Genomic DNA, 12,910 nt, shown 5'->3' with positions numbered 1-12,910 from the left:
ACCTCATTTTCCCAAGTCTTAACTTGGAGATGCTAGTGTTGAATGCTGTGACTTTGTCATATGAGAAAAGCTAATAGGTAAAACCTTTAGTTTGACAGTTTACAGTAGGGATAGGAGTGTTTATTGTTTGTCTAGAAAAGATACACAGGCAGCATCAAGACTGGTCCAAGAGTGTCTTTAAAAATAAAATTAATTGTCATTTTTACTTCATCAAGAAAATGACTGGAGGAGAAACTTAAAACAAGAAAGTCTTTATTGTTTAAGTTTCATAAATCAAGTTGTGAGGTTCTGTTGTCAGACCCTGAAAAACTACTGAATTAATGCTGAATTAATTCCATTCTTATATAGCATTCTTAAAAATATGGGGGCAGTCAGTATATTCAGGTGGTGTTTTTTCACATCTAACACAATAAAAATATTCAAGGCTGCTTTATTCTTAACATGTAAGCATGGTTTTCTTTCATGAGGAAGGAATTGCTCTTTCTGTTTGTTTCTGAGCTTAGTTTTTAATTGATCTGGTTCACAGTAGCTGGTTGACTTGGTAGCTGCAATCTTAAGATCCAGTGTTGAGCATTTCTTGCCCAGATACACAGTCTCTGAGAAGGAGGAAAGTCTCTATGTGTGGTGGTGGTAATGGAAACCTTGGGCTGTTCCAGGCCAAAGTTTAAAAAACTAAGGATTCTAGTGGAACAGTTGTTACAGTACTAATTAATTTCATACTTAATAACACTTGATGCTTATTCCTTTGAAAAGACTAACCAATTAAAATGTGAATTTTGTTCTTTCTTTCCTTAAGGGCATTTTTGGGGCCAAAGGACATATTCCCTTACTCAGAAAATAAAGACAAATATGGCAAACCAAATAAAAGAAAGGGTTTTAATGAAGGGTTGTGGGAAATTGACAATAATCCCAAAGTGAAATTCTCTCATCACCAGGTAAGCTATGCAGACTCTACAAACCTTTGTTGCTTTGGGGGGAGGAGGGAAAATGCAGTAAGTGTTTTCCTGACGTAGGTTAATGACTTATTGCTCCAGTTAAACTGCAGATTAAACAGAATTTCATGTATTTAAAAACTTTTAAAGATTATTTATTATTGGTGTCTAGTATTGATAGCATAAATAGAGATGGGGGTTGTTTAACTGTAGCTACATATGTACTTACAGCTATGTATATTCCTGAAATACCTTTGTAACTGTGCTTGAAAAGTGGTGGGTTTTCTGTCACTCTGCCCTGTGTATTCTGAAACCAAATACCTATGTCCACAAGTATCCTTGCAAGATTTCAGTCCCTGATCTCTTCGTGCAGTATCTTCATTCTAGCAGTTGGAAGCAATGTGATGTCTGCTTTTTAGCCCCTGTGACGTGACTTGGTTCAATTTTTGGTGATCAGTAGTTCCTAGTTTCTTGCCTTTTTTGTAGGACTTCCAAGTTTAAACCAGAGCAACACAATGCTACCCATAAAAGGACCCCAATTTAATATGAAAACAAAAAAAATCTCTTGCTCATTTTGTCTTTGCTTGCTCTGGACATTCTGTAAACTTTTGATTTTGCTATGTACACTGGATGTATACTGACCTTGGTTACACTGGGTCTTCTATGCAATGCTGCAACAATAAGAAGAATCGCTGTCTTCTGGTTTTATTTGCTATTGTTGCACAGCATGCCAGGTTTCCATTTCAGCACCAGTTAATTCCTGCTTCATAAGATATCACACATTGTTTCTAATTTGAAGGAGAACATGGATAAAGATTTAAAGAGTTTCTGAAGTATTGTCAGAAGGTGATGTATTCCAGGTGTACACTTTCTTCTTTGGGATATGGAGAGATACTAATCCCCACATCACAGTGGGAAGGACTGTAGTGATAAGAGACAGATTCTTCCTGCTACTCTAAGATTACAAATTGATACACATTTTCATTGTCCTTATTGTGTCAATTGAGAAGACATGCTCTATGGATGCCTGAGGCAGTTGTGAGCTATACCAGTCATTCTAACTAGGTTAAAATCCGGATATAAATTATCAGCAGTACAAAGTTTGTCTAATATGATGTTTCACTGCAGAAATCAGTCACTTAAGCAGTGCTTTCAGTAGCATCTGAGAAATTCCTAGATACATCTCCAACTGGGAAAAGACACAGACATGTTGCCAAGAGATAGGTGGAAACTGTTTTCTTAGTGTAACAGCTTTTCTGCAGGATAGTCCTTTTGTCTTTTGAGTTCCTTTCAGGTTCTTCAGCTTCAGCACTTTTTACACTGTCTTTCTTGGTCAGATTCTGTCTAGAGCCGTTGGGTTGTTCTTTGCAATTTTTTCCCTATTTCTTTACTGGAAAGGGAAAAAAAAGGGGGTTTTCCACAGGTCATGTTTAAGTCCTGTTTCTCTAAGTGAGCCATAAAATTAATGAAACTTTTCTTAGTAGGGATGTTTTAGGAGTTTCACATGCAGTTCTGGGCTGCTCAATACAAATTGAGGAATATGAACATACTGGACAGAAAGATCCATGAAAGGCCATGGATGCGATGCACTGTAGTATTTCTGCTGTGAGGAGAGGCTTAGACAGCTGGGACTGCTCAGCCCTGGTGAACTTATGTGGAATCTCCTCAATTTATACAAATATGTGAAGCAAGGGTATGAAGAGACTGGGTCAGACCCTTTTTAGGGGTTTCCAGTGACAGGATCAGAGGCAAAGAGCATAAACTGAAACACAGAAGGTTCCCTGTAAGTAAAAGGAAGCTTTTTGGTTTTTTCCTGTGAGGGTCACTTAGCAGTGCTACAGGTTGCTCAATGAGAAGCCTCTATTCTTGCAGATACCTGGAAGTCATCTGGTTATGGTCCTGGTCAGCCAGCTGTGGGTTTCCCTGCTTGACCAGGAAGGTTGGATCAGTTTCAGTTACAGAAAGAATGAAGTTAAGCAGTAGATTCATGCAAATTTGTTTCTGAATTTGTCCTTTAACTCTAGAAAGCTCTCATTCTGATAGTCTTCTACTCTGTGCTAGGCATTATTAAAAGCAAGTTTTACTTGGAGCAAATCAAGCCGTTTAGCCAGATTCTGTTTTTACTTGGGGTAGTCCTTGTTGATGCTAATAGAGTACATCTGCAAAAGGCTTTATTTAACAGCTAAGGGTTTTTTGAGGAGTAGGACTTATGGATATTTTAGTCAGGGAAGGAATGGATGTTTAAGTGTGTAATGTCCTGATATCCCTTGAGATAGAGTTAGTTTTTTTTCTTAGTAGCTGGTGCAGTGCTGTGTTTGCGTTTAGTGTGAGAATCTTGTTGATAATACTGTTTTAGTTTTTACTGTGTAGTGTTTTGCTTGGATTAAAGTAAACAGTATCTAGCAACAGCTGAAAAAATCTGTGAGTTTTGAACATAATTCTAATACTAAGTCCAAAATACAGCACTATACCAGTTCTGAATTCTCTGAAGAGAATTATCTCTATCTCAGCTGAAACTGGGACTACTGGGGAGTTTCTGGGAAAGCTGGTGTTTGTTTTAATGGTGGCAGGGTGCTTGAATGTTGCAGTAGAGGCTGACGAGATACCTTTTCCTCATGCAACAAATAGCTCCACTTTATTATTCACAGCTTATGGTTTCTAAAAGCATCGTGTTTAATTTTAATTGGTTAGTAACTTTTTGCTGCTCAGTTCATTGGTTAGTAGTTGCTTGTGTAGGTGCTTGCTAAAGAGTTTTCTTTTTTGAAGATGTTTACATTCTTGTCTCATGGGTTCAGAGTCAGTTCTCACTGCTGTAAGTCCCTTTTTGCACAGGTGGAAATTGGTTCCTTCAGGAACAGGCTGATATGCAGGCTGATTCTCACAAATACAGGCTGATGTGCAGGCCTGAGCCGCGATTTTACAAGGCCTTTCTTTTGTAAGGTTTTGCCTCTATGCAACACTTGAAATCAGTTTCTTAGGCTCCATCATCTTTGCCAAAAAGGGGCATGGTATACACAAAAAAACATTCAATATGATGCAGGTTAGTCAGTTGACATATGCTTTTTGTTACTAATTCTGGTAACAAGAAACAAGGACTGTAGAAACAGAGTTGGAGAAACATGCCTCCCTCCAGCCACCTCTGCTCTGGCTTTGTTGGTCCCCAGTGTCCCCTGCACATTTCAGCGTGTCCCCTGGGTAAGACAGTGGTGGTATAGGAGACAGCCAGGTGTGGTTACTTTGTTTTTTCTGTTCCTTATTCCTTACTCAGCAGGTGCAGTGTGGACACCTCCACAGCCTGCAGCCCTACCCTGACATGGACCTTCTGTCTCCCCTGTGCTAGTGCTTGGTGTTAAGGGACACTCCATGTCTGACATCTAAGACCTGCTGTGACAAGTCACACTCAGCACCACCTGAGCTGGGGCTGATGCCCTTTGCAGCAGACAGCTTCAGTGATCCCACTGTGTCTACTTCTGGCTCCCTGCACACACCACACTCACACAGTCAGACAAGGTTTCCTTTCTGACTGGACCTTGAGTTTTGTTTAGCAGTCTCAGACAGCCGGGTCCATAAAATAATTTAATTGTGATGCAACCACAGAATAACAGCTCTAGTTGGGTACTGCCTGGGAAGAACCCTGGAAAAGGATTTATACCCTCACAAGCTAAGCTTGGAAACTGTTGGATCTTCCAGTTGAATCCTTGGCTCCTGATGTCTCTGAGTGTCCACTCACCTGGCTGGCTACTGTGCCCTTTATATGCGAAGTTCAAGATCTCTTGCCTCCAGCTCCTGCTGTTCACAACTGAGTCTCCAGTGACAGGAGCTACTTTCATTAAATGTACTCCTCAACATGAGGCAACTCCTCTGGGCTGGAGCTTGGCTTGAGCAATGGTTTATGTGTCTCCTCTTTCCGTGTCCCTCCTTGACTCTGGCGTCTCTTTTGCTTCAGAACCCCATGTGCCCTGTGCATGACCATCCTTCCATCCCCCTTCCCCCTTCTCCCATTGCTACGTGGATGAAGGCACCATCTGTTCCCAGGTGAGGTGGGATGTTGATGTGGGTCTGTTCACCACTTGCCAGCCACCTCCCCTGGACCAATTGTGATCAGCTCAGGGCAATGATGGACTTTATTCCCCCCATGTCACCAGCACTTGCCCACGAGTGCAAGAGATCTTGAAAGTGATGGCAAGTAGCTGCTTATGAAAACCGAAAGGAAAGCTATCGTAGGTACTGATGAGTAAATACACCATTTTCCCAACTATATTTTAAAGTGGAATAATGTATTATGGCTTGCTGATATATTGTCCTATAAATGTGCATCGATGAATGGACACATTTCTTTAGCTGCAGTTTTTGGATGTGAATGTATCTTAAGATATTCCTTGATCTGTGTTTTTTATCTACATACAACTCTTTGATTTTAAAGATTCTTAGAGCTAAGTTATACACTTAAAAAACGGAGCAGGAAAGACAGTTTGGGCGTCAGAGCTTAAAAATTCAGATGAGTAGGAAATTGTGTTTGGGCATGTGGCAAGTATGGTCAGAGGGAAGTGAGTGATCACGTGAACATGTAAAGGCTTAGGCAAAACTGAGCTTTTAATCTGGATTCAAAATGATATTAAAGGGGCAGACTTGTCAGCTCTTAGTATAGAGGCATTCACTTGCAATTTTTTTCCTCTTTTTTTTTTGTCCTTTTACTGGGCATACATCTCACTCTGGGAGCATGCCCTAAGCTGTCCGCCACCCGAACATGGAGGCAGGAAAACTCAAATATACCTGGAGCGAGATTAAGTGACAAAAGAGGTCAAATGATGGTGATGAAAATAGTAATTCACTGTCAAAGAATTGAGCAAGGAAGAAAATAGGAAAGTAAGGAAAAGCGAAGAATTGCAAAAAATTGAGAAAGGTAGTCACCACCAGGAATGTGCAGCATCCTGTGAAGATCCTGCTTTCCTCTGTTGGCGGATAGAGCTCTGCTGGGACTTGATGCCCACTCATTTCTACCTTGGCTAAGTGGTGCTTTGTGGCACTGACTCAGCAGTTTCACTGCAGCGTGGGGGCTATGACACTAGCACATGCATTGAGGTTCATGGCATTCCTGGGATACCCCTGTCCCTCGTGGTGGCCTGTTGCCACACCAGACCTTCAGGTGCAGGGCATTCTGGCACCTCGGTGTTGTGGTTTGCACGGTTGGCATTTTAGGCTCAAGAAGCTGCAATTTGCTTCTGCTTTATAAATGCCACTTCCTCTGATGGACCCAAGCAGTGGCAGAATGGGTTGTTTGCTAGCAATGCTCCACTGCATTTTTTTATCTTAGTAAGGCCTTCTGAGAGCCATATTTTCTGTTTCATTGCCAGAACTGGAATGTTCTAAGAGCAGTATTGATACTTTGCAGATTTTGCTTGTAACTGCTAGTAACGGAGTTTTAAGGCAGAAAGAAGATTGTAGGTTGGGCTTAAACCCAAACCCACTTCTCCAGTGGGAGGAAAAAAGAGTCACAGGAGTTCTGCCAGCTTTATTTGAAGTCGCTAGTATCTAAGAGGGAGAAGGCTATACACAATGTAACAGAAGAGAAGGGAGTAATTTAGGCTTTATCTCCTCTGTTACTATGGGTTTAACTTTAAATTCATCAAAACTTACTGCTACAATCCCTTTTCTTCTTATGTTTTAGGAACAGGTAGTTGAATCAGTTAGGATTGATAGCATATTTAAAAATGCACTTCTTTATAGCAGCACCAGATGTTGAATTTGACCAGAACATTTTTTTTAAATCTTTTGAATATATTAAGATATGTTATATTATACATAACAAAAGACTTATGTTGCAGTATGGTAATGTGAAAATGAGTTATTACAGCATTAGCGTTTGAAAGTTTAATTGGAAATTCTTGAAATAAGATGTACTTACTATTCTTGTCCTTCTAATAAGAGGTTCCTTGGCGTGATGCTTGCTTCAGTAATGTATTAGGGAGAATACACCTCAGGTGAGGAGAGGATTTATATCTCATTTTTGATATTTTTTTTTTTTTTTTTTTAATGAAGCCCCATCCTGCCATTAACACTGCTATCAATGAAACTGTTGAAGAAAGCAGTCAGGAGCCTGCTGAGGGGAGTGAAGAAAAAGCAGGAGCCAAGAGAAAAAAGTGTTCTGTCCCAAAAGTAAGTAACTGAATTTCTGCTTTGTTCTGCCAGAAACATTTTCAAGTCAAAACTATATTGCCAAGTGTTGACTTAAATACTTTAAACTAACAGTGGTTTAATTGTAACTTGCCTGTGTTTGCTTCTTTTCAGGTATACTTACAGTAATACTTTTGTCTTTCAGTTTTCCTTTTACGGTGCTATATGTTTTTTGAAAATTAATTTCTTTACCAGCCTGTATTTTTATATCATAATTCACTGAAATTAAATTCAGATATTACTTCCTAGGCAGTAGAAGTTGGAAATTATAATTATCATCACAAATTAGGCTAGCGTTTTCCTTTCTGTTTTTGAAGACTTTTTGATATTATAGACAGGTATGACTCACTTTCAGTTGTGAACATTTATACTGAAAAGCAGAACAGAGCATTAGCGTCTGTCATGGGTGAAAGGGTGCTTAAGTGTGTTTCCCAGAAAAGGTTTATAACAATCAGCTTGAATTAGACTATACCCTTAATGAACTACTTAGGATACAGAGAATCTCATAGCTGTGTCAATTCAATTCTTAAGCCGGAAATCAGTATGCAGCAGTTTATACAGAGTTTAGCTTCTTTGCTTTGTAAATATGTGCATACCTTGGAAACCTTCCGAAACAAAATTCATTTCAATCTGAAATGTCTTGGTTTCAATTTGCTGGTACAGTACATAGTTTATACTGCAAGAGGTGAAGCTTCCTAGCTCTTCCACCTCTACATTTAATGATATACTATTACGCTGCTGTGTAGTACACTGCCTTGAACTTTTCTCTATTCTTGAATGTTTTGTTTATATGGGGATATTTTTCATATGGCATGGGAGAGATACTGTGTGTTGTCAACCCTTCTCAGTGGTTTAAAGAATAGAATTCTGAAATGACAAAAATTGCCATGCAGGTGGGATTGACATTTATGGTATCTCATTTAGCTGTGACTCATTACTTGAAATTACTACTCAACAGGATGAGCATTGCCCTTAAATGTCAGGCTGTTTTGAATAGACTTGCCTTTATTCTTGACCTCTGTTTCCATTTTGATTATTTGCCAAGATTTAATGTAGTTTTTCTGTAAGTGTTGCTGGCTGTCCTTCAGTACTGATTCACAGTTGAAACTGAGGACTTTGCAATGTGTCAAATACATGGCAAATAGGATTAGTGTCCAGTAACTGTTTATTCAAGAGTAAAAAAGTCCTTTCGTTAGAGGGGGAAAAAAAATTAGTCTACTGGTAGTATACTGATAGATGATGTTGAGAATGGTTTTGATGAGTTGGAGCCTGCAGAATTATTGATGGTTTATTTCTCCCAACTTCTTACTGCCTAGAATTCCTTACTATTTCCACACTTGCAAGTATGGAATGTGAGGGTGATTTGGGTTCTGTTTGTTTTAAACTGGGCTGATTGATTAATCAGTTTGCTTCACTCGGAATTTATGCTTCAAGCAGCATGTGCTAGTGGGTATGCCAATGACATCATGTTTCTCATCTAAAGTGCTTTTAGGCTGTTCAGTGCTGGCACAGTGTAAGAGAAACATAGTCATTTAAACATAAAGATGGAATGGAAGATCCTGACTGTGTCCTTTTGCCTTACTGATCATCTTAAGGCAAAATACAGAGCAAATATCTTTTCTTTTCATACTAATGTAGCTATAACATTCCATTAACCAGTTTGTACTCTGTTTTCCTTTAGTTTTAGTGAACCAATAATTCTTCTGTCTTAAAACTGTACTCTGTGAAAAGACTCAGATGTTACATAACTTCATGTAATTAGAAATACTGTGTGATAGTTGCTTTGTTTAGTGTTGAAATTTTAAAAGGTAATTACTTTAAAATGGATTTTTAAAAAAAGGTGTCTGAAAGTAGGACAAGCCAATAGTATTCAAATTGAGAGAACTGATAATCTTAAAGACATGCAGATATATATGTTGCAAGGGAATGTTGATTATTTTCAAGTAAATAATTACAAACTCTTGATTTTTTAAGACCAAAACCAAACCAAAACTAGTATTTTAAAGGTTTAAAACCAACAAACAAGAAAAAGTGCATAATTGTTTTATTATTTGTCCTGGTTTCAGCTAAGATAGGGTTGGTTTTCTTCTTTGCAGCTGGCTCAGTGCTGTGTTTTGGATTTAGTATGAGAAAAATGTCGATAACACACTGATGTTTTAGCTTTTGCCAAGTAGTGTTTATTCTAAACCAATGACTTTTCAGTTTCCCATGCTCTGTCAGTGAGCAGGTGCGCAAGAGCCTGTGAGGAAGCACAGCCACAACAGGTATCCTTAGCTGCCTGACAAGTTATTCACACAGAATCACAGAATGGGTCAGGCTGGAAGGAACCTAGCCTAGCTTGCCTTTCTGCTCAAGCAAAGCGATCCAAGAGGACACTGGACAGGATTGTGTCCAGATTGTTCTTTAATATCTGCAAGGACGGAGACTCTACAACCTCTCTGAGTAATTTTTTGCAGTGCTCAGTCTTCTAAAGAAGTTCTTCCTCGTGTGGAGGTGGAAGTTCTGTGCGTCAGTTTGTGCCAAATACCTTTTGTGCCATTGCTTGGCACCACAGAGCAGGGCTGGGATCCATCCTCTTGGCACTCACTCTCCAGACAGTTCTGCTTATTGATGAGGTCCCCTCTCAGTCATCTCTTTTTGTGAATGAGCAAGCCCAGCTCCCTTGGCCCTTGCTTGTAAGAGCTACGAAGTAGTCCAGTATGATTAGGTTTTGAATGGGTACCTAAGAAATAAGTGTACTACAGATTTAAACTACTCTAAGTGAGGAGCAGCCTGATGGTAATTAGCATGTTCTCTTTTCACTATAAAATAATTTCTAATGCATTTTTTTATCCTCTGTTGATTTGGTTTGCAGTTATCCCCTAAAGGGGATAACTTACCTACAGAAGCTGAAACAGAAGAAAAGGAGATGGATACTTCAAAGGAAGATGATCTGCCTTCTGACAAAACCAGTAAAGAAGTACGTGAGAGCTTTTTTCTATGTAACAGAGAACATCATAATATTATGTTTATTGGTGTAAATCTATTACTGAGTATTAAGACACTACAGTTATTACTACTCTGGCAGTTTCAGGAGGTGTTTAATTATGTAAAACTTTCTGTGTCTTCATTCACATTTATACCTCTCTAGTGAAGCTCTCACAAACTGAAGTTTTCATCAGAGAGGACACTTCTAGTCTGATTTGTCTGTAAGTTCAATTAAAACAGTTGGAAGACTATATTTTATCACTTACCACTTCCACTCTACTATATTGCAAATGTACCTTTTTTAAAGACTAGATAAAGAGTCTAGACAGACTAAAGCACCATTACAGATCATCTTTATTTAGACCAGAATATTATTTAGTACTTATTTTTTATCTCTCAGGAAAAAGTCCTAAGTATCACATAATCACAGAATCATAGAATGGTTTGGGTTGGAACAGACCTTAAAAATGACCTGGTTCCAGCCCCCTTGTCATTGACAGGTACACCTTTTCGTAGAGCAGGTTGCTCAAAGCCCCATCCTGCCATGCCTTGAACACTTCCAGGGATGGGGCAGAGAGAGCCTCGGCGGGCAACTTGTTTCAGTGCCTCACCACCCTCACAGTAGAGAATTCCTTCCTAATGTCTAATAACTTTGGATTTTAATAATTTAAAAGCATGGAGTGGCTTAATGTACGTTTAAAGACTCTTGTCTAAATTGTGTGCCAGAGCCTTCAGTTGTGTAAAAAAATAGAATAAATGAAATAAATCTTTCATTAAGATTCTTTGGAACATTTTTAATCTTCACAGGATGTGGTGAAAACAAATGATACTTCTATTCCTAAAGCCGCTAGAAGAGGAAGAAAAAGAAAGGTAACAATGCACTGAATTACTTCACATTACTGGAATTTTTTGGATGTGATAATACTGGATGTTATTTCCTGTAATGCCAGATTGTGCATAAATTTAAGTGTTTGACATCTACTCCCCCTTTTCAAGTGTCTGAAAAATTGTCAGGAACAAAAGTTTTCCCAGAGTGTTTTACAAGTCTTAATTATTTTTTAACTTGATGTTAAATATGGAGTCCCTATCTTTCGCAAAACAGCTCATTACAAAAAAGAAAAAATAAGATATATACTGTTGCTAAACTGCTAATAAAATAGGCTGCGTTGAAGCTCTGAAAAATTTCTTTTAATATCTTCATCACATTGAACTAACACCTGGAATACTCCCCTTTTTCACAAACTGGTTTGTGGTGTGATTTTTGTGGTCTCTACAACCTGGGAGAATACAGAGCTACTTTGAAAAAGACAGTTCCAGCTGATTGTTTAGCATACACTAGCCTTAATGTTCTTGTGGTCACACAGCAAGCCAGATCAGGGCACTGACCCAACTAAAAACTAGAATTAGGTGGGGCAGATCTTGATTTTGTGTTTGAAACCTTACCTTCCAAAGTTACAGCTGACAGCAGTGATGGGGGATGAGTATGAAGTATTTGTGACCTTAGTATGTTTGTCACAGAAAAGTAGCGTGCTGTATCTGTACTCTAGCTGTGCTTTATTCTGGCCACTAAGTTATTGACTGTTTTCTCCATTTGGGATTGGAGAGGGTAAAATTAGTAATACTTAAATATAATCTATTACTAAGTTCTGCAACTTCTTTTGTGTGTACAAGCAGTCACATAATAACATATTTCCAGAAGGTTAAAGGTGTTTGTTTGAAAAAGTAATTGAGGTATTGGTGCCATATGATTTTTCACTGGTGAAATTCATTTTTTAAATTAGTCTGAAAAACAAGCTGAATCTGAGGAAGCAGCAGGGGCAGCAACAACTACTGGGCCAGTGTCTCCAAAAGTAAGCCCCAAAAGAGGACGACCAGCAGGTAAATTCAGAAGAATGATTAAATTTTTTTTCGCCACAGAAATATTTTAGTAGAATTAGTTAGGGAGTTCTCTCCTTCCCCTGAAGAACTACAGAGTATTTTTGCATGCTAAAGGAAGATTTTGGTAATAGATTGTAGTGAGCAAACATCTCTGATTGATGAGTTCAGGACACAAATGGATTTAAACTGTTAGAATTAATATTTAGTCTTCTAAATTAAAGACTGGTTGGTTTGGGGTACAAGTATTACCTTTTAGAATAGGTCAGTCTTCCTTGCAGAGTACTGCTTAAGTGTAAATATATGATAGGAGCTCTCTAGCAGGTTGCTGCATAAAGGTTTGATTTCATTAAATATCTATAAAATACTTTGATAAAGTTAGAAGATCCATAAAACACAAACATGAGAATTGACAGAACAAGAAACCTGTAGGTGGAGTTAAGAGGACAAGACAAACAAAATAAGAGCTGAAGAGACTTGTTCAAAAATATGTTTAAGAAAGTCTGTATTGATTGATGGGCAAATAAAAAGAAAATAAAACTTATAGCTATGGAATGTTTTGTTAGAACCATTTGGTAATAATTCTGTAGTGCCTGTTTCTTTCAAATTACCACGATTGTCACTTTAATGGTAAGCTTGTGGATATTCCTTATCACTAATTACTGCTTTGGAAGACAGTTCTTGCAGCAGTTAAGTGCATTGTACAAGCACCTGGTCAGGGAAACAAATAATTTACAGTCCTCTGTATTTGCTGACAGCATAAAAACAGTGGAATCACAATTAAATAGACTTTAATTACTTTTGCTGTCGAAGCTGTGTGGAAATTAAGTATTAATTTATCCCCCTCTGCCATTTCATTACATGCACTAAATATGCACTTTTAATATTTGTGGGTTTATCTTTACAATTTTTTGCTGGTTTTCACTAACTACTGTCAGTAAGATCAGGAAAGGATCTGTTGT

At 38.4% G+C, this 12,910-nt stretch overlaps 1 protein-coding gene across 2 annotated transcripts in view; it reads left to right on the top strand.

Moving 5' to 3' along the window:
* The window catches only part of PSIP1 (PC4 and SRSF1 interacting protein 1), a 35,350-nt gene that overhangs the window by 5,274 nt on the left and 17,166 nt on the right, over window positions 1-12,910 (top strand). For both annotated transcript variants that reach the window (XM_040090775.2, XM_040090774.1), the window contains exons 4-8: window positions 797-935; window positions 6,972-7,088; window positions 9,961-10,065; window positions 10,881-10,943; window positions 11,855-11,951. In XM_040090775.2, coding sequence (XP_039946709.1) covers window positions 797-935; window positions 6,972-7,088; window positions 9,961-10,065; window positions 10,881-10,943; window positions 11,855-11,951 — 521 coding nt within the window. The remainder of the gene's footprint in view (window positions 1-796; window positions 936-6,971; window positions 7,089-9,960; window positions 10,066-10,880; window positions 10,944-11,854; window positions 11,952-12,910) is intronic.

This window comes from Hirundo rustica, chromosome Z (genome assembly GCF_015227805.2).
Source record: "Hirundo rustica isolate bHirRus1 chromosome Z, bHirRus1.pri.v3, whole genome shotgun sequence".
NCBI lineage: Eukaryota > Metazoa > Chordata > Aves > Passeriformes > Hirundinidae > Hirundo > Hirundo rustica.
The sequence above is the reverse complement of the archived record's forward strand: the minus strand, read 5'-3'. Positions and strand labels throughout refer to the sequence as shown.